Consider the following 19655-nt stretch of genomic DNA (forward strand, 5'->3'; position numbering starts at 1 on the left):
TCAGCCTCTGTCCCATCGACAAAATATTGCATCCCTCTGCCTGTTCTACAAGTATTTTAGTGGTGAATGCTCTGATGAACTGCAATCACTTGTGCCCCCACAACAAACCCGATAGGCTGCTAAATCCCACCCATACACTGTAGAGATCCCTAGATGTAAAAGATCTTTTTACTCCAATAGTTTCTTCCCCAGAACCGCTAGACTCTGGAATTCCGTTCCAGGTCCCTGCTTCCAAGTGTAACGTGAACCAACATCTTGCTGCCCAAATCCCTACATAGTACCCCAGTAGTTGTTGCCCCTGATAGTAGCCCCCCACACCAAAGTGGCAATTTGCCTTGTTTGGGGTGAAAATGTAATAAAAAAAATTTAAAAAAAACTAAGAAAATAAAATTTTATAACAAAGCGAGAATATTATCTTGATTAGCCATATTTAATCAAGGAAGACAACTCAATTCGAACTACCGAGATTAATTGTTTTTGTTTTACAGCATATCAACCCTTTTCAGGTTATTTAATACCGAATCCAAAGATTTGGAAGAAAACTATTTTAACAGAATATATTTGTTTTCAAGTCGGTTTCTATTTAACCTATAGTTAGACCCCTAACAGGTACTACCACTCTGGGTCAGAGTGGACCTGGGAGCAATGGTAAATAAAGAGTGGCTCAACACTCCCCAAACCCCGCAAGCTGGGGCCTCACCACTGGATATAGTTCAGGTCATATCCAGAACCTCAAACTACTGATATTTTAACATCAGTCTTGTAATAGCCACAATATACTATTAATTGCTAAAAATAAAAACTACTCAATTAATTGATGATTTTTGGAATATGATATCTTTGTTTGGTGACGGGTACAAATATCAAAGATTTTCCCCGTTTTTTTTTTTTTGGATTCGGTTGAATTTTGAACAAAAAGCGAAATTGGTAAAGAAAAAAAAGACAAAAAAGCTGCGAGAGATGATCAAGAGATTTAAGTGGGAATTTGAAATTGTTACAAATGATTTAGTTTAAACGAAAGACGTGATGAGCATGTGATGAGGATGTGATGTGGTAATTAAAATTTCAAACTGAAACCAGGGCCAACAGCGGAGACTCCCTTTGCAGCTGTCGCCATGTGGAAACCACCGGGAATTGAGGGATCATCGCCTCCATCTTCCTGAAAAAGATACAAGAATAAAAAATATGTGAATAACTTTTGTCTATAATTTTGACGAGAATCATCAACATTTACACGTGAATAGTTTTGTTGCTACGTATTTATAGCAATGTGTAGAGAATTACAACATGAAACAATAATAAAAATAGAAGATCCTTTAGTGGAAGAATAAAAGTTGGTACTTTTGGAAAAACAGAAAAGAAAGAAAAACGAATGTCAACTACACTGGTAGCAGCTATATCTTATGCCGAGTGAACATCGGCCTCAAACATGTACGAGTATCAGTGAAATAAAACGAGTTTTCCTTTTTAATAAAAAAAAAAAAAATGTTTACTTCTGTCGCACTGCAAAAACTTAGGCACAAGGGTCAGAAAGTGGGATTGAGAAGTCAGCGCACCCCTAGAGGAGGGGCACTTTGACCTGCAAAAAGTGTCTAAGTCCTGTTGGCATCCCCCAGTAAGGGCGCCTCAGGCGATTAGCAATAAACTAACCCCCTTCTCAAAGAGAGAAGGTAGAGCCTGGGAGGGTGGGCCTCTTAGAACTGCACAGAACTAAACTCCCACCACAAAACCAGATCATTACTGGAATAATCTAATCTTTGTCAATTTTGGGGGACAAGAATAAAAATCTGGCCGAGTTAATAAGCATAATTTATTTCAGTGCATCACAGCAACAAGAAGTTTTTGCATCTTTGAATAGAAAAGGGATACTGTACTGAAGCGGCGCTCACCCTAATGCGTGTTGAACTGACTTCCTCCAAAGAAGGAAGTTTCATGGGAATATAAAATTCACAAACGGCTGGCAGTGGCATGTATATCCTCGTCAGGGGAGATGACAATGTTAGATTCTTGCAGTTCTTGCAGGAAGGAGTTGACGTTCTACATTACAGCATCTGCTATTCCTAAATGGTCACCCATCTGCTACTGATTAGGTTCAATGTTGCTTAACTCAGTGATCCAACAAGAATGGGCGTGTCAACATGATTATGACCTACAGAAAGGGAAGATCCCCATAAATTATCTTTTATTATTTTTTAAACCTCCCCTCTACTTTATCAATTCAAAATTAATGACACTGACAATTTTAGACTCTGCCTTGTCCGACAGGCAAACAATTATTTCAATTTAACAAATCTATTTCTTGAGATAATAAAATAAAATGCAAAAATCATTATCGTCATCATCGGTTTAAGGTCCGTGTTACATGATAGTACATATTTGATGGCTTTAAGAAATTGACTTCCAAACAAATGTATCTCTGACCAGGTCTTTATTTATCCCTCTTTGTGTCACTTTCATTTGTATCACTTTTTCCCATGTTTTCCTTGGCCTTCCATCATGAACTTGACCTGCTATCTTAACTGTTCAGCATCTACTTACCAAAAAAATCTCATCCATTTTTCAACGTGGCCATAATAAAGTCGACTTATTTTTACACTTACCCCTACACTGTTCAGATTCAACTTTCCTCTGAGGTCATCAGAACTAAGTCGGTCTTTAAGACTCACATTACACAACCGTCGGATCATTCTCATATTTTCTTTCAATGCAACAGAAATTTATCGCAGGAGTCAATCTTTTGATTTTCAAACATGACTGTGTTTGGCTTTGATTCCGTTGGGGAATTTTTGTGAGAGTTATGTAAAAACTGATTCTTGAATCAGGAATTAGAAAACCAGATTTTTTTTTATGACTCGGAAGCCAAAGAAAGTCACTCGTAAGTATAAAACAATGAAATTAAGTCAATTATTGACTTGAATGGGTTTTTACCAAAATTCTGCCTCAGTTTAAAAGTGTTGTCAATTGTAATTATATCAGTTTTTTATACATTTTTTTTTGTTTTAAACTTTTATAAATTTCTACTCCATATAGATTTTTGTGATTTTCTAATTAAATCTAATATATACATCATAATTGTAGTTTTATGGGTAGGTGGCACATAACATTATAAACCTTCAAATAAGTCCATTTAACTTTAAAATGAAAAATGATAACCACCAATTCAATTCAAAAGGCTGCTAAGCTGTCTCTTCAGGCATTTTTTTTTTTCAGGTTTTTTAGTTTACCCCACCCCTCCCAATCAGTTTTCATTAAATTGTAAATAACTTCTTTTTTTTCACTAAATCGTAAATAACTTTTTTTAAATAAAATCACTGAAACCATTGGAGACATTTTAAGTAGGTTAAACATAGAGATATTTTTTGTCGATGTATCTAGTTAAGAATATCAATACATTTGCACGACTATCAACCTTTCCCAAGTTCCCAAATAAATTGTTAGCCTTGTGCCTAATTTTTTTAAGTTTTTGTAATTTTACAGAATAAATGAATTTAATCAAAAACGATTACATAAAAAATCTTTATAATGCATATACTCATAACAACAAAAATAAGATTTCTATTAGTTGTCTCAGATCTTCAGGATCATAGTTGGCGTCATGTGCAATTTGCTGGAGGTACGTGGATTTAGATCGTTCGATACTCGTGCGCTGTGGAAAGAAAGCTATATGGTACTACACCTGTATGCTACGAATAGCAAGATCATCCTACGAAGCAGCAACTTTATGGCAACCTACCTGCCATATCTACTATCATCAGGGAGCGATGTCTACGATTTGCCGGTCACTGCCGGAAGAGCAAGCAAGAGTTGGTGAGAAATGTATTGTTGTGGACTCCCACGTCAGCCTCGTAATGCTGACAATTTCATATTAATAGCTTAAAATCGTTTAAAAACGATTTTAAGCTATTAAAAAAATGTACTTGATTAATTTAATGTAATCTTTGGAATATGACATTTTCATCTAGTGGATAAAAACTTTGTGTGCACGATTGCATCAAAGCAGTGAAAACTGCATAAACATGAGAATTTTTGTATGCCGTGACACGAAAACAATCTGTGAACAAATCATATAACTTCAAAAATTTCATTATAATATCTTAAAAAGATCTGAAGATACAACTTTATAAAGATGTAAATTGTGAAAATTTCCTAGCATTTTCAGTCACAAGCTTATATGCATTTGAATAGGACTGACTTAAAGCAAAATGTCCAGTGAACCACACATTTTGATACTTTGAATGGTCATAACTCCAGTTCCAATGGGCCGATTTAAAAAAAATAAAAATAAAGATACTATTTCTTTGGGTTTTTTTTGCTCTTTTCAATATGCTTGATTTGAGTTTATTCAATCTAAAGAAAAAAAATGGTATGGTATTGCTATTATTAAATAAAAAAATAACTTAATGTCATTTATTTTAAGATTTCAAAACCACCATAAAGCAACACGTGTAATATAAGTGTTAATACTTGGACATATTTTTTTGCAGTTCAGAATTTGCTGAAGTATAGTTCCAATTTAACCAAATTTAATTGATGGATTTGATTTCCGAGAGAAAAGATGAAAAGAAAATGAGATCTGTAAGCTTACCAGCAACTTTGCATAAGCCTTTCCTCCTGACGGTGGTTTCGGAGAGTTACCATGCTTTCGGGGTTGTTCACTTTTTGCAGGCCATGTCGGAAACATCGAAGGGCTGACAGGAGTTGGGGATTCCTTGAAATATTCGTGATCTTTGGCATCTTCAGCTGTGATCCGCTTTGTTGGATCAAATGTCAAAAATCTGAAATACGAAGAATCAGTGAATGAAAATTATTTTTTTAGTATTAATCACGATAAAGATACTTAAATTATTGAATAAGAAGAGCAGACAGAAAGGAGAAGCTAGTTACTCTGGTAAACAAGTAAGTTGAATAAAGGTGACTGACATTTTCAAAAATAAAAAATATGAGAAATAAGTAAAGAAAAAACAATGGAAAATAGAATAATAGTAAAAAAGAATAAAAAGAAAAAATCAAATAAAGAAAATTTTTAAAAAAATTTTAAGTGAAAAAAAAATGAAAAAAATTGAAGAATTTGGAAAACAGAACATGAAAAAAAAAATTGGAAGAAAGAATAAAAAATGAAAAAGAAATGGAAAAAATAAAACATTGAAAATTGAAAATAAAAATAAAGAAAAAAAAACAAATTATTAAAAGGAAAAATAAAATTTAACAAGAAAATAAAAAATTTTAAAGAAAAGGTAAAGAAAAGAAATATTTTAAAATTTTTAAATAAAGAAAAAAATTGGTAAAAGAAAAAAAAAGAAACAACGTTCTCCTTACTTGATGAGTAAATCAAATCCCATGTCTGTGAGGTAAGGACCAAATTTATCTCGAAGTTTATTGTATGTGTATTCACCAAAGTTTACTTTTCTAAACACGGGTAACTCACTAACACCCGGCCAAATTTTCTCGTTTGGAGTTCCTAAATCCTGAAAGAGCAAACAGAATCGAAAAGTAAGATGCAGTTGAAACATATGTAGGCATTTGAACAATTAAATGTGACCAAAGCTTTTTTTTCTTCTTCATTAAACAATCCGTCCATCTTTTTTGCATAGTACTTTTTGTTTTTTCACATCTTTATTCATCGACACTTCACATTAGCACAAATCTTTTTCCATTTCACCATCCAACATCATCCGAGTTAACAGGTATGCCAACCCTGCACAATCTAACAACACTAATCCAGAACTTTTGAAAAGCCTATAAAAATAATCATAGTCACACTAGCGGAACCTGTGGAAATTCCCCACCAGTATCTTTGATGTATAATATATTGCTGCTGGGAATTCTGTGGGCATGAATGGAGACCCCGTGATACTATTGTAACCCGTTTGTTAAAACTGTAAAATTATTTTTCTAAGTAATCTGGTTAATGTAGTGTCAGAATATATCTGGTTATTAATCTTCAATATCCTTATAGGAGTCTGTGACATATTTCCATTGTATGGACGCCTGGGGTGAACGAAAACCCCATGATAGCATTGATCTTTAGACAAAGCAGATACTACCTTTGGATCCTAGCCAGAAGATCAAAAAGGTATATTTTAGTTTCACGTACTGTCTAAAAGCAACATTCTTTTACATTGCATCTTCGGTGATTAGGAAAGTCTATTTATTAAAAAGGAGGATAGACCATTAAATTATTATATAGATATGCTAATTTGAAAATGGAAAAAAAAAAGAGGATAGAAGGTGATAACATAGTACAAACATTAAATTAGCGCATCTATATTAATAATTTAATGTCCGTAGTATTTTATTATCTTCTATCATCTCTTGATCAAATAATTTATAATCTGGAAACTATGACACACATACGTACGATAAAAGTATTATGGTATTAATATATAGATTCTATACACAATTCATTTTTGAGATCTGACTTTTAAAACTGTATCAGTGATTTATAAAATAAATGAATAGTAGTCAAGTGCGACACAAAGGCTCCCTTTTCATTAATTACTAGATCAAGATGATAGTTAGATTGCTCTTCACTGGATTGCTCCATTTACCTTTGAGTTTCAACTGAGCAGATACTAAATACCTCTAGATTGTAACTGTCCATTGCTTACATTCAGTATGCCGCCATCTAAAATTAATATTTTTTTAATCATCTACATCCTAATTCATACAGTGTATACATAATGCAATTTCATTTTGCTTTTTTGTTTTTTTATATTAAGAAAAAAAATCTTTTTTCTTATTTGAAAAAAAATGTGTCTAACCTTGAAAATTTTGGTTAACTGGTCAACTTCTGATTTTCCTGGCCATAATGGTTTCATTGTTAGAAATTCAGCCATAATACAACCAACTGACCACATATCAATGGAAGTGGTGTACTCCTACAACATTTAAAAAAAAAAAAGAAAAAAGTAGAATGACAGGTTTTATCAATATGCAACAACATTAATATGTGACAAAATTAATATGTAACAACATTAATATGTGACAACATTAATATGTGATAAAATTAATGTGACAACATTAATATGTGATAAAATTAATGTGACAACATTAATATGTGACAAAATTAATATGTGACAACATTAACATGTGACAAATTTAATATGTAACAACATTAATATTTGACAAAATTAATATGTAACATTAATATGTGAAAAAATTAATATTTAACAACATTAATGTGACAACATTAATATGTGACAGCATTAATATGTGACAAAATTATTATGTAACATTAATATGTGACAAAATTAATATTTAACAACATTAATATTTGACAAAATTAATATTTAACAACATTAATATTTGACAAAATTAATATTTAACATTAATATGTGACAAAATTAATATGTAACAAAATTAATATTTAACAAAATTAATATTTGACAAAATTAATATGTAACATTAATATGTAACAACATTAATATTTGACAAAATTAATATTTAACAACATTAATATTTGACAAAATTAATATGTAACAACATTAATGTGACAAAATTATTATGTAACAACATTAATATTTGACAAAATTAATATTTAACAACATTAATATTTGACAAAATTTATATTTAACAACATTAATATTTGACAAAATTAATATGTAACAACATTAATGTGACAAAATTATTATGTAACAACATTAATATTTGACAAAATTAATATTTAACAACATTAATATTTGACAAAATTTATATTTAACAACATTAATATTTGACAAAATTAATATGTAACAACATTAATGTGACAAAATTATTATGTAACAACATTAATATTTGACAAAATTAATATTTAACAACATTAATATTTGACAAAATTTATATTTAACAACATTAATATTTGACAAAATTAATATGTAACAACATTAATGTGACAAAATTATTATGTAACAACATTAATATTTGACAAAATTAATATTTAACAACATTAATATTTGACAAAATTTATATTTAACAACATTAATATTTGACAAAATTAATATGTAACAACATTAATGTGACAAAATTATTATGTAACAACATTAATATTTGACAAAATTAATATTTAACAACATTAATATTTGACAAAATTTATATTTAACAACATTAATATTTGACAAAATTAATATGTAACAACATTAATGTGACAAAATTATTATGTAACAACATTAATATTTGACAAAATTAATATTTAACAACATTAATATTTGACAAAATTTATATTTAACAACATTAATATTTGACAAAATTAATATGTAACAACATTAATGTGACAAAATTATTATGTAACAACATTAATATTTGACAAAATTAATATTTAACAACATTAATATTTGACAAAATTAATATTTAACAACATTAATATTTGACAAAATTAATATGTAACAGCATTAATATTTTACAAAATTAATATGTAACAGCATTAATATTTTACAAAATTAATGTGACAAAATATGTAACAAAATTAATATTTAACAACATTAATATTTGACAAAATTAATATTTAACAACATTAATATTTGACAAAATTAATATGTAACAGCATTAATATTTTACAAAATTAATATGTAACAGCATTAATGTGACAAAATTAATATGTAACAAAATTAATGTGACAAAATATGTAACAAAATTAATATGTAACAACATTAATATGTGACAAAATTAATATGTAACAACATTAATATTTGACAAAATTAATATGTAACAGCATTAATATGTGACAAAATTAATATGTAACAGCATTAATGTGACAAAATTAATATGTAACAAAATTAATGTGACAAAATATGTAACAAAATTAATATGTAACAACATTAATATGTGACAAAATTAATATGTAACAACATTAATATTTGACAAAATTAATATTTAACAGCATTAATATTTGACAAAATTAATATGTAACATTAATATTTGACAAAATTAATATGTAACAACATTAATATTTGACAAAATTAATATGTAACAGCATTAATATGTGACAAAATTAATATGTAACAAAATTAATGTGACAAAATATGTAACAAAATTAATATGTAACAACATTAATATGTGACAAAATTAATATGTAACAACATTAATATTTGACAAAATTAATATTTAACAACATTAATATTTGACAAAATTAATATTTAACAACATTAATATTTGACAAAATTAATATGTAACAACATTAATGTGACAAAATTATTATGTAACAACATTAATATTTGACAAAATTAATATTTAACAACATTAATATTTGACAAAATTAATATTTAACAACATTAATATTTGACAAAATTAATATTTAACAACATTAATATTTGACAAAATTAATATTTAACAACATTAATATGTGACAAAATTAATATGTAACAACATTAATATGTGACAAAATTAATATGTGACAAAATTAATATGTAACAGCATTAATATGTGACAAAATTAATATGTAACAGCATTAATGTGACAAAATTAATATGTAACAAAATTAATGTGACAAAATATGTAACAAAATTAATATGTAACAACATTAATATGTGACAAAATTAATATGTAACAACATTAATATTTGACAAAATTAATATTTAACAAAATTAATATTTAACAGCATTAATATTTGACAAAATTAATATGTAACATTAATATTTGACAAAATTAATATGTAACAACATTAATATTTGACAAAATTAATATGTAACAGCATTAATATGTGACAAAATTAATATGTAACAAAATTAATGTGACAAAATATGTAACAAAATTAATATGTAACAACATTAATATGTGACAAAATTAATATGTAACAACATTAATATTTGACAAAATTAATATGTAACAACATTAATATTTGACAAAATTAATATTTAACAACATTAATATGTGACAAAATTAATATGTAACAACATTAATATTTGACAAAATTAATATGTAACAACATTAATATTTGACAAAATTAATATGTAACAACATTAATATTTGACAAAATTAATATTTAACAACATTAATATTTGACAAAATTAATATGTAACAACATTAATATGTGAAAAAATTAATATGTAACAGCATTAATATGTGACAAAATTAATATGTAAAAGCATTAATATTTGACAACAGTAATATGTGACAAAATTAATATGTAACATTAATATGTAACAACATTAATATTTGACAAAATTAATATTTAACAACATTAATATTTGACAAAATTAATATTTAACAACATTAATATTTGACAAAATTAATATGTAACAACATTAATGTGACAAAATTATTATGTAACAACATTAATATTTGACAAAATTAATATTTAACAACATTAATATGTGACAAAATTAATATGTAACAGCATTAATGTGACAAAATTAATATGTAACAAAATTAATGTGACAAAATATGTAACAAAATTAATATGTAACAACATTAATATGTGACAAAATTAATATGTAACAACATTAATATTTGACAAAATTAATATTTAACAGCATTAATATTTGACAAAATTAATATGTAACATTAATATTTGACAAAATTAATATGTAACATTAATATTTGACAAAATTAATATGTAACAGCATTAATATGTAACAAAATTAATATGTAACAAAATTAATGTGACAAAATTAATATGTAACAGCATTAATATGTGACAAAATTAATATGTAACAAAATTAATGTGACAAAATTAATATGTAACATTAATATTTGACAAAATTAATATGTAACATTAATATTTGACAAAATTAATATGTAACATTAATATTTGACAAAATTAATATGTAACATTAATATTTGACAAAATTAATATGTAACATTAATATTTGACAAAATTAATATGTAACATTAATATTTGACAAAATTAATATGTAACATTAATATTTGACAAAATTAATATGTAACATTAATATTTGACAAAATTAATATGTAACATTAATATTTGACAAAATTAATATGTAACAAAATTAATGTGACAAAATTAATATGTAACAGCATTAATATGTGACAAAATTAATATGTAACAAAATTAATGTGACAAAATTAATATGTAACATTAATATTTGACAAAATTAATATGTAACATTAATATTTGACAAAATTAATATGTAACATTAATATTTGACAAAATTAATATGTAACATTAATATTTGACAAAATTAATATGTAACATTAATATTTGACAAAATTAATATGTAACATTAATATTTGACAAAATTAATATGTAACATTAATATTTGACAAAATTAATATGTAACATTAATATTTGACAAAATTAATATGTAACAGCATTAATATGTGACAAAATTAATATGTAACATTAATATTTGACAAAATTAATATGTAACATTAATATTTGACAAAATTAATATGTAACATTAATATTTGACAAAATTTATATGTAACATTAATATTTGACAAAATTAATATGTAACATTAATATTTGACAAAATTAATATGTAACATTAATATTTGACAAAATTAATATGTAACATTAATATTTGACAAAATTAATATGTAACATTAATATTTGACAAAATTAATATGTAACATTAATATTTGACAAAATTAATATGTAACATTAATATTTGACAAAATTAATATGTAACATTAATATTTGACAAAATTAATATGTAACATTAATATTTGACAAAATTAATATGTAACAGCATTAATATGTGACAAAATTAATATGTAACATTAATATTTGACAAAATTAATATGTAACATTAATATTTGACAAAATTAATATGTAACATTAATATTTGACAAAATTAATATGTAACATTAATATTTGACAAAATTAATATGTAACATTAATATTTGACAAAATTAATATGTAACATTAATATTTGACAAAATTAATATGTAACATTAATATTTGACAAAATTAATATGTAACAGCATTAATATGTGACAAAATTAATATGTAACATTAATATTTGACAAAATTAATATGTAACATTAATATTTGACAAAATTAATATGTAACATTAATATTTGACAAAATTAATATGTAACATTAATATTTGACAAAATTAATATGTAACATTAATATTTGACAAAATTAATATGTAACAGCATTAATATGTAACAAAATTAATATGTAACAAAATTAATGTGACAAAATATGTAACAAAATTAATATGTAACAACATTAATATTTGACAAAATTAATATGTAACAACATTAATATTTGACAAAATTAATATTTAACAGCATTAATATTTGACAAAATTAATATGTAACATTAATATTTGACAAAATTAATATGTAACATTAATATTTGACAAAATTAATATGTAACATTAATATTTGACAAAATTAATATGTAACAGCATTAATATGTGACAAAATTAATATGTAACAAAATTAATGTGACAAAATTAATATGTAACATTAATATTTGACAAAATTAATATGTAACATTAATATTTGACAAAATTAATATGTAACATTAATATTTGACAAAATTAATATGTAACAGCATTAATATGTGACAAAATTAATATGTAACAAAATTAATGTGACAAACTTAATATGTAACATTAATATTTGACAAAATTAATATGTAACATTAATATTTGACAAAATTAATATGTAACATTAATATTTGACAAAATTAATATGTAACATTAATATTTGACAAAATTAATATGTAACATTAATATTTGACAAAATTAATATGTAACATTAATATTTGACAAAATTAATATGTAACAGCATTAATATGTAACAAAATTAATATGTAACAAAATTAATGTGACAAAATATGTAACAAAATTAATATGTAACAACATTAATATTTGACAAAATTAATATGTAACAACATTAATATTTGACAAAATTAATATTTAACAGCATTAATATTTGACAAAATTAATATGTAACATTAATATTTGACAAAATTAATATGTAACATTAATATTTGACAAAATTAATATGTAACAGCATTAATATGTAACAAAATTAATATGTAACAAAATTAATGTGACAAAATTAATATGTAACATTAATATTTGACAAAATTAATATGTAACATTAATATTTGACAAAATTAATATGTAACAGCATTAATATGTAACAAAATTAATATGTAACAAAATTAATGTGACAAAATTAATATGTAACATTAATATTTGACAAAATTAATATGTAACATTAATATTTGACAAAATTAATATGTAACATTAATATTTGACAAAATTAATATGTAACATTAATATTTGACAAAATTAATATGTAACATTAATATTTGACAAAATTAATATGTAACATTAATATTTGACAAAATTAATATGTAACAGCATTAATATGTAACAAAATTAATATGTAACAAAATTAATGTGACAAAATATGTAACAAAATTAATATGTAACAACATTTATATTTGACAAAATTAATATGTAACAACATTAATATTTGACAAAATTAATATTTAACAGCATTAATATTTGACAAAATTAATATGTAACATTAATATTTGACAAAATTAATATGTAACAACATTAATATGTGACAAAATTAATATGTAACAGCATTAATATGTGACAAAATTAATATGTAACAGCATTAATGTGACAAAATTAATATGTAACAAAATTAATGTGACAAAATATGTAACAAAATTAATATGTAACAACATTAATATGTGACAAAATTAATATGTGACAAAATTAATATGTGACAAAATTAAGCTGAAATAATAAAAAGTATGTGAGCAAACAATAATCAGAAGGCTATCAGCCAAACAATCAAGATAAAGAAAACAGGCCACTAAGCAGTATATAATTGGCATGATGGATACTATATCAGACTATGGAATCGGCTATGTTGAGTTCTAAATCCTACGCAACACACAAAACGAATAGAAGAGAATAAAAAACAAATTGCAAACTATCTCTTGAGAGCTTCGCCACATGATTGAGTACAGAACTTCTGCCCAAAAGTTGATTATTCCATTGTATCAAACCATGTGGATTAGCAGTTTATACTGAAGTACCTGCTAAAATGCATCTTCACGGCTTTTTCTTTTTAAGCATGTTGCCATTTTCCCACATACAGTGCCTGGTATTCTTAAATGGTTGCCCATCTGGTATTAGTCAGACTCAACATCACTTAATTTCAATGATCTACTGAGAACCCATATGTCAACGTGATTATGGTTTATAACCTCAGACATTATGGTTATATATGGATTCATACCATCCAAAAAATTCCAACAAAAACTTAACAGCCAGTCATGGTTCTCCCCTTAATGTGCTGCTGCAATCGCGCACAGAAATCACTTTTTCCATAGCTACCAACGTAATAGATGTACTGAGACTAAAGCTGCTTTCAGGACTGCCAGCAACCACTGTAAAAGAGTAATAAAACATGCAAGAGAGCTATATGCTCAGTCTGTTAAATTCAAAGTAGCTAAGCAGCGGCTTGGTTCCCACCAGTTCTGGCAAATAGCAAACAGGATCTTGAACAGAAGCGTGCATTCTATCCCAACTATCATCAATGAACCTGAGGTCATCTCGTCAGCATCAGACAAGGCCAGACTATTTGCCAAGAACTTAGCAGCTAATTCTACCCTATGCCACAATGACCATCAACTCCCTGTATTTCCTCCTATAACAGACAACACGCTATGCAACATACAAATATCTGTGCGTGAGGTCGCCAAGCTAATCAAGAACCTTGATTCCAGTAAAGCAACTGGCCCTGACGGCATTCCAGTTATAGTGTTAAAAAAGCTCCAACCAGAACTTGCCCCCATACTTACAAAACTGTTTAGGCGTTGCCTTAAGGAGAAGTGCTTTCCAACACCCTGGAAAAACCCCATCAGTATGCTCTGTATTTAAGAATTCAGGAGAAAAGTCATCTCCCTCTCAGTACAGACCAATAAGTCTCCTGTGTGTCATGAGTAAGTTGCTGGAATCCATATTAAATAGAGAAATAGTCAACCACCTCAGCAGAAATAACCTTCTTAGTGACATGCAATATGGTTTCCGCTCTGCAAGATCTACAGCAGATGTGCTAACGGTTATATCACATAGGATTAGTGAATCTCTTGACAAAGGTTTCCTTTCCAGGGCAATTGCTCGACATATCAAAGGCCTTCGATAAGGTATGGCATAAGGGCCTACTTCACAAGATTTCCAGCTACGGTATAACTGGAAATGTTTTCTCAATCATCATTTCTCTGTGATAGGTTCATAAGAGTAGTGGTTGATGGGCAGAAATCAGAGGCCCTCAGTATTAATGCTGTAGTCCCCCAGGGGTCCATCCTGGGCCCAACTCTCTTCCTGATCTACATCAATGATCTCCCAAAACATATACTTAAATCATTTGTTGACATCTATGCTGATGACACGACCATCTATGGCAACACATCAAAGGCCGTATATGAGAAAGTTCTCTCTAATTCTCTCTCCTCTGATCTTGAGCACGTGGTACAATGGGGGAAGAGGTGGCTGGTCACTTTTAATGCATCCAAAACCAAGCTTCTATCTTTACATCATCAACGCTCTGATCCCCATCTGGCATCAATTGAAATGGATGGCTCTCGTCTTGTATAGGCTCCATGTTTTTATAAGTTTGCCAGGGACGCTGGGAAAATGGTGGGATCCTTCTACCGTTCCAGAAGATATCTCACTACTGATGCAATTCTCTATCTGTATAAAAGCCGAGTACGTCCAAGGATGGAGTACTGCTGCCACATCTGGGCAGGAGTTGCTAAAAACAGCCTATCCTGCCTCGACAGAGTACAAAATAGACTTCGTGGTTTAGTGGGGGATGCTCTTTTCTCTTCCCTGCAGCCTCTCTCCCACAGAAGAGACGTTGCGAGCCTGTCTTTGTTTTATCGTTATTTCCATGGCAGGTGCTCGTCTGAGCTCCAATCCCTTGTCCCCCCTCGCCAATCTTTCACAAGAAACACCCATCTGGCTGAAACTACTGTCAATAATTTTCCCCACTCTCTATCTGTGCCTTAATCCAAACGTAGATTCCATGAGCAAAGCTTCTTTCTTAGAACTGCACGCTAGTGGAACTCTCTGCCGCTTGCCTGTTTCCCACCTGACTACAATTTGGACGTCTTCAAGTCCAACATAAACAAACTCCTGACAAACCGCCCCATTAAGTAAGACACTTTATCAAAACCCCCAATACTAATGATTACTACAATACTATCTCATTGATTACTGTACACGCAATAACCCTTATCCCTGAGTGGCCTTCGGGCTTTGATAAGTGGTGACCCCCATGTAAAAAAAAAAAATATATATATATATGCATTTATTCTGCTGGGAAAAAATTTTAACCCATAAACCCTTAGATTGGTACAAAATAGCAACTTGTTGTGAAACAACAAGTAAGAGAAAGATGAGGATAATAGTCCGCAATAAAATAAAATTAATTCAATATTTGATTCTACTTTGTCTTTTTTTCCTTTCAGCATGTTCTTTACACCTGCAAAATGTATTTTGCTTCAATTTCTTTTAAAACAAAATACTTATTCCAGCTAGGAAAATTTTTATAATGGAGACATTTTTCAATAATGACTTAAAAAGCTGTGTCTGTATACAATGTTAATAAAAAAGAATTCTACATTAATCTATATTTTTTGCTTATCAAACAGTTACAATTTATAGTTAACTATTTCTTGTAATTAATTGTATAGCATATCATTAGGCTAAATCTTATTTTCATTCTAACATCTCCTTATAATTTTCTTTCCATAAAATAATACATGATGTCAATCATTGATCCTTAAAAGGAAATTTTGTATGATATAAACAATCATATTTATTTTTAAGAATAACTCAAATAATGGAGGAGATAATTACTATTTTAAGTTCTATGTTAAAATTGGAGTTATTTCCCTTAAAATATTTTAGTTATATAACTTTAAAAATGTGCTGCTGAAAAAGAAAGCAGGCAACATCAGGTAAATACAATTAGTTTAAGTCATGATGTCATAAACCATAATATTTTAAATATTAGATAAACTAAAATTTGAAATAATATTAAACATGTACAATAAGAAAATAATCAAGCAAACAATTAAATCAGTAAAAGCCCCCCCCCCCCCTCAAAAAAAACAAAAACATTTTTATCCACTTTTGGATTGAACTCTGAATTTTATTTCCCAAAAAAAGAAACATTAGAATGATATCTTTTTTGAGTTGACAATGTAAACTAAATAACTTTTAATAAGTTTATTTTTTTTTTAAGTTCTACTGGATATAAATTTTTTTTTTTAATTTCTTTCGCCTGTTTGACTACTCTCTCCACTTTTTCACAGCCAGCGTGTCACTATTTCCTTGTAGTCTTTCAATAGATAGTATTAACACTTGTACGTGGCAGTATTCTAGAGAAGGTAAAATTTCTGTTTCATTTCTGTAAATCAACTTTTTTCTGCAAGCTAAATACTTTCGCCGACAAAATTAGCAAAAGTGACACAATTGCAAAACACAAGCATGCCAAACTGAAATGAGTAAACACTTGAACATTGTCATTTCCTTAAAATCAATATTTCTTCCATTTTCATTAACTTACACCAATAAAAAGTGATGTAACATCTACCGATACGATTACTGATATAATATCAAAATAAAATCAAAAGTTAATTCTTCCAATTGAGTTAAAATATTTGAATCACGATTAGCAATTTCTGTAGTTTTTAAACCTGATTCAAGTTGAGAATTACAACTTTTTGCAGGAGTCAGAGTTGGGTTTGCTAAAAATTCAAAAGTCTGATTTTTTTTTTTTTCAGCTCAATTGTGGAGTGGGGAATCGACTTGGTGGTCAAATATTTTTGCAGAAATCAAAGTCACTTGATAAAATAAACTCCAGAGTCCAATTTTTAAAAAATATTTATCAGACTCCCTCACTCGTTAAAAACAAAACCCTCCACTTTGTTAATGTAAGAAACATTTCAGTCAATATTACAACAAGTCAAATGACAAGTTTCTGTTCAGTCTGGGGTCAGAGGAGGAGACATGCTTCTAAAGTAAAACAAGTTTTATTTTCATCCCAATCCAAAATGGCCTTTTGGGAAGCTTGATTTTCTTACATTGAAACTCGACCCTGTGTCTAACTTTGCCGACATCTAGAGAAACAAATAAGTAAAGACTAACCTTCGTTCCAAGGAGAAGTTCTGGTGCTCGGTACCATAGCGTCACAACAACTGGTGTGTAATGTTTCAGAGGAGAGCCATATTCACGAGCTAAACCAAAGTCTCCAACCTAAAAAAATGAAAACAATGGATTATTCAGACTATTCTTCCCATCAACGCATGATAGTAACATAGAAGTCCAAATCAATACATGTAAGCAATCAGAATGAGTGTTACTTGCGTGTATTGATTTTTTTGCCGACTGTTATCCTCATTTTTATAGTTGCTGTTTCAGCCAACTACTCCTCTGGCCTTCTTCAGGTGGTTAACCGCGACGAAATAGGAATGCTGAGTATTGTAACTATATTCCCAGTAATTACTGCCTTCTAAGTCATTGTTGTCTCACTACATCTTGGTCAACTAAACTTCTGACCTTCTTTGTGAGACAACAACAACTATAAAAGGTGGTATTGGGGATACAGTTACAAGAGTCAGCATTCCTATCCTGTCACGGGTAACAACAAGAACGCCAGAGGAACAGTTGGTGAAACAACAACTATGAAAATAAGGATAAAAGTTTGCAAAAAATGAATACACAAATTATGAAGCCTCATTTCAAAGGATTAAAAAATAATAATAATATATTGTAACATGCATGCTATGCAGTTTTCATCAACTTAAAAATAAATGTAAAAAAATAATTCACCGAATGTAAGTGCATATCAAAGACAACAATTCACAAAAATGCCGATAATATGGTAAAAAATTCTAGGTTCTTATTTAGTATTTGACTCAATAAAAAAATTACAAAAAAAATTTTTATGATGTAACCATCATGGAATGAAGATGTCATATTTAAAAAATCATGTAATTTGATGAAGTTTTTTGTTTGTTTGTTTTTTTTGTTTTTAATAGAAAAATCAAATTTTATTAATGATGTGTGAGATAGGAGAGCTGGTAGCCACCATGTCTTTTTAGAAGGTGTTAAAATTCAAGGGCTGACAACTCCATTTGGCTACAACTTTTGTTTTACTAAAAACCATAAATTTTGATTTTCCTGATTTAAAAATATACTTTATCATCACTTGATGATTTTTGGAATATAACGTCTTCGTTTTGTGACGAGTACACACATAATAAAGACTTTTTTTTTTTTTACATGGAGGACACCACTTATCAAGGCCTGAAAGACACTCAGGAATAAGGATTGTGTATACAGTAATCAATGGGATAGTATCGTAGTAATCGTTAGTACTGGAGATTTGATAAAATGTCTTACTTAAGGGGGCGATTCATCAGGCGTAGTCAGGTGGGAAAGAGGCAAACGGAACAGAGTTCCACAGGCATGCACTTCTAAGAAAGAAGCTTTGCTCATGGAATCTACGTTTTGGTTTTGGCACAGATAAAGAATAGGGAAAATTTACTGACAGTGGTTTCAGCTAGACGGGTGTTTTTCGTGAAAGATTGACGAGGGGGGACCAGAGATTGGAGCTCAGACAAGCACTTGCCATGGAAATAACAATAAAACAAAGACAGGCTCGCAACATCTCTTCTGTGGAAGAGAGGCTGCAGGGAAGAGAAAGAGGCATCCCCCACT

General features: G+C 28.1%; 1 protein-coding gene across 6 annotated transcripts in view; it reads right to left on the reverse strand.

Moving 5' to 3' along the window:
• Window positions 1-955: 955 nt before the first annotated feature.
• LOC145246561 (cyclin-dependent kinase 11B-like) overlaps window positions 956-19655 on the reverse strand; it is a 73209-nt gene continuing 54509 nt past the window's right edge. For all 6 annotated transcript variants that reach the window (XM_080108162.1, XM_080108160.1, XM_080108164.1 and 3 more), the window contains 5 exons: window positions 18081-18188; window positions 6762-6878; window positions 5317-5465; window positions 4586-4775; window positions 956-1159 (listed from right to left, as the gene is read on the reverse strand). In XM_080108162.1, the coding sequence (XP_079964288.1) occupies window positions 1058-1159; window positions 4586-4775; window positions 5317-5465; window positions 6762-6878; window positions 18081-18188 (666 nt within the window). In that variant the 3' untranslated portion in view covers window positions 956-1057. The remainder of the gene's footprint in view (window positions 1160-4585; window positions 4776-5316; window positions 5466-6761; window positions 6879-18080; window positions 18189-19655) is intronic.

This window comes from Euprymna scolopes, chromosome 24 (assembly GCF_053919585.1).
Source record: "Euprymna scolopes isolate OS-2025 chromosome 24, ASM5391958v1, whole genome shotgun sequence".
NCBI classification, from domain to species: Eukaryota; Metazoa; Mollusca; class Cephalopoda; order Sepiida; family Sepiolidae; genus Euprymna; species Euprymna scolopes.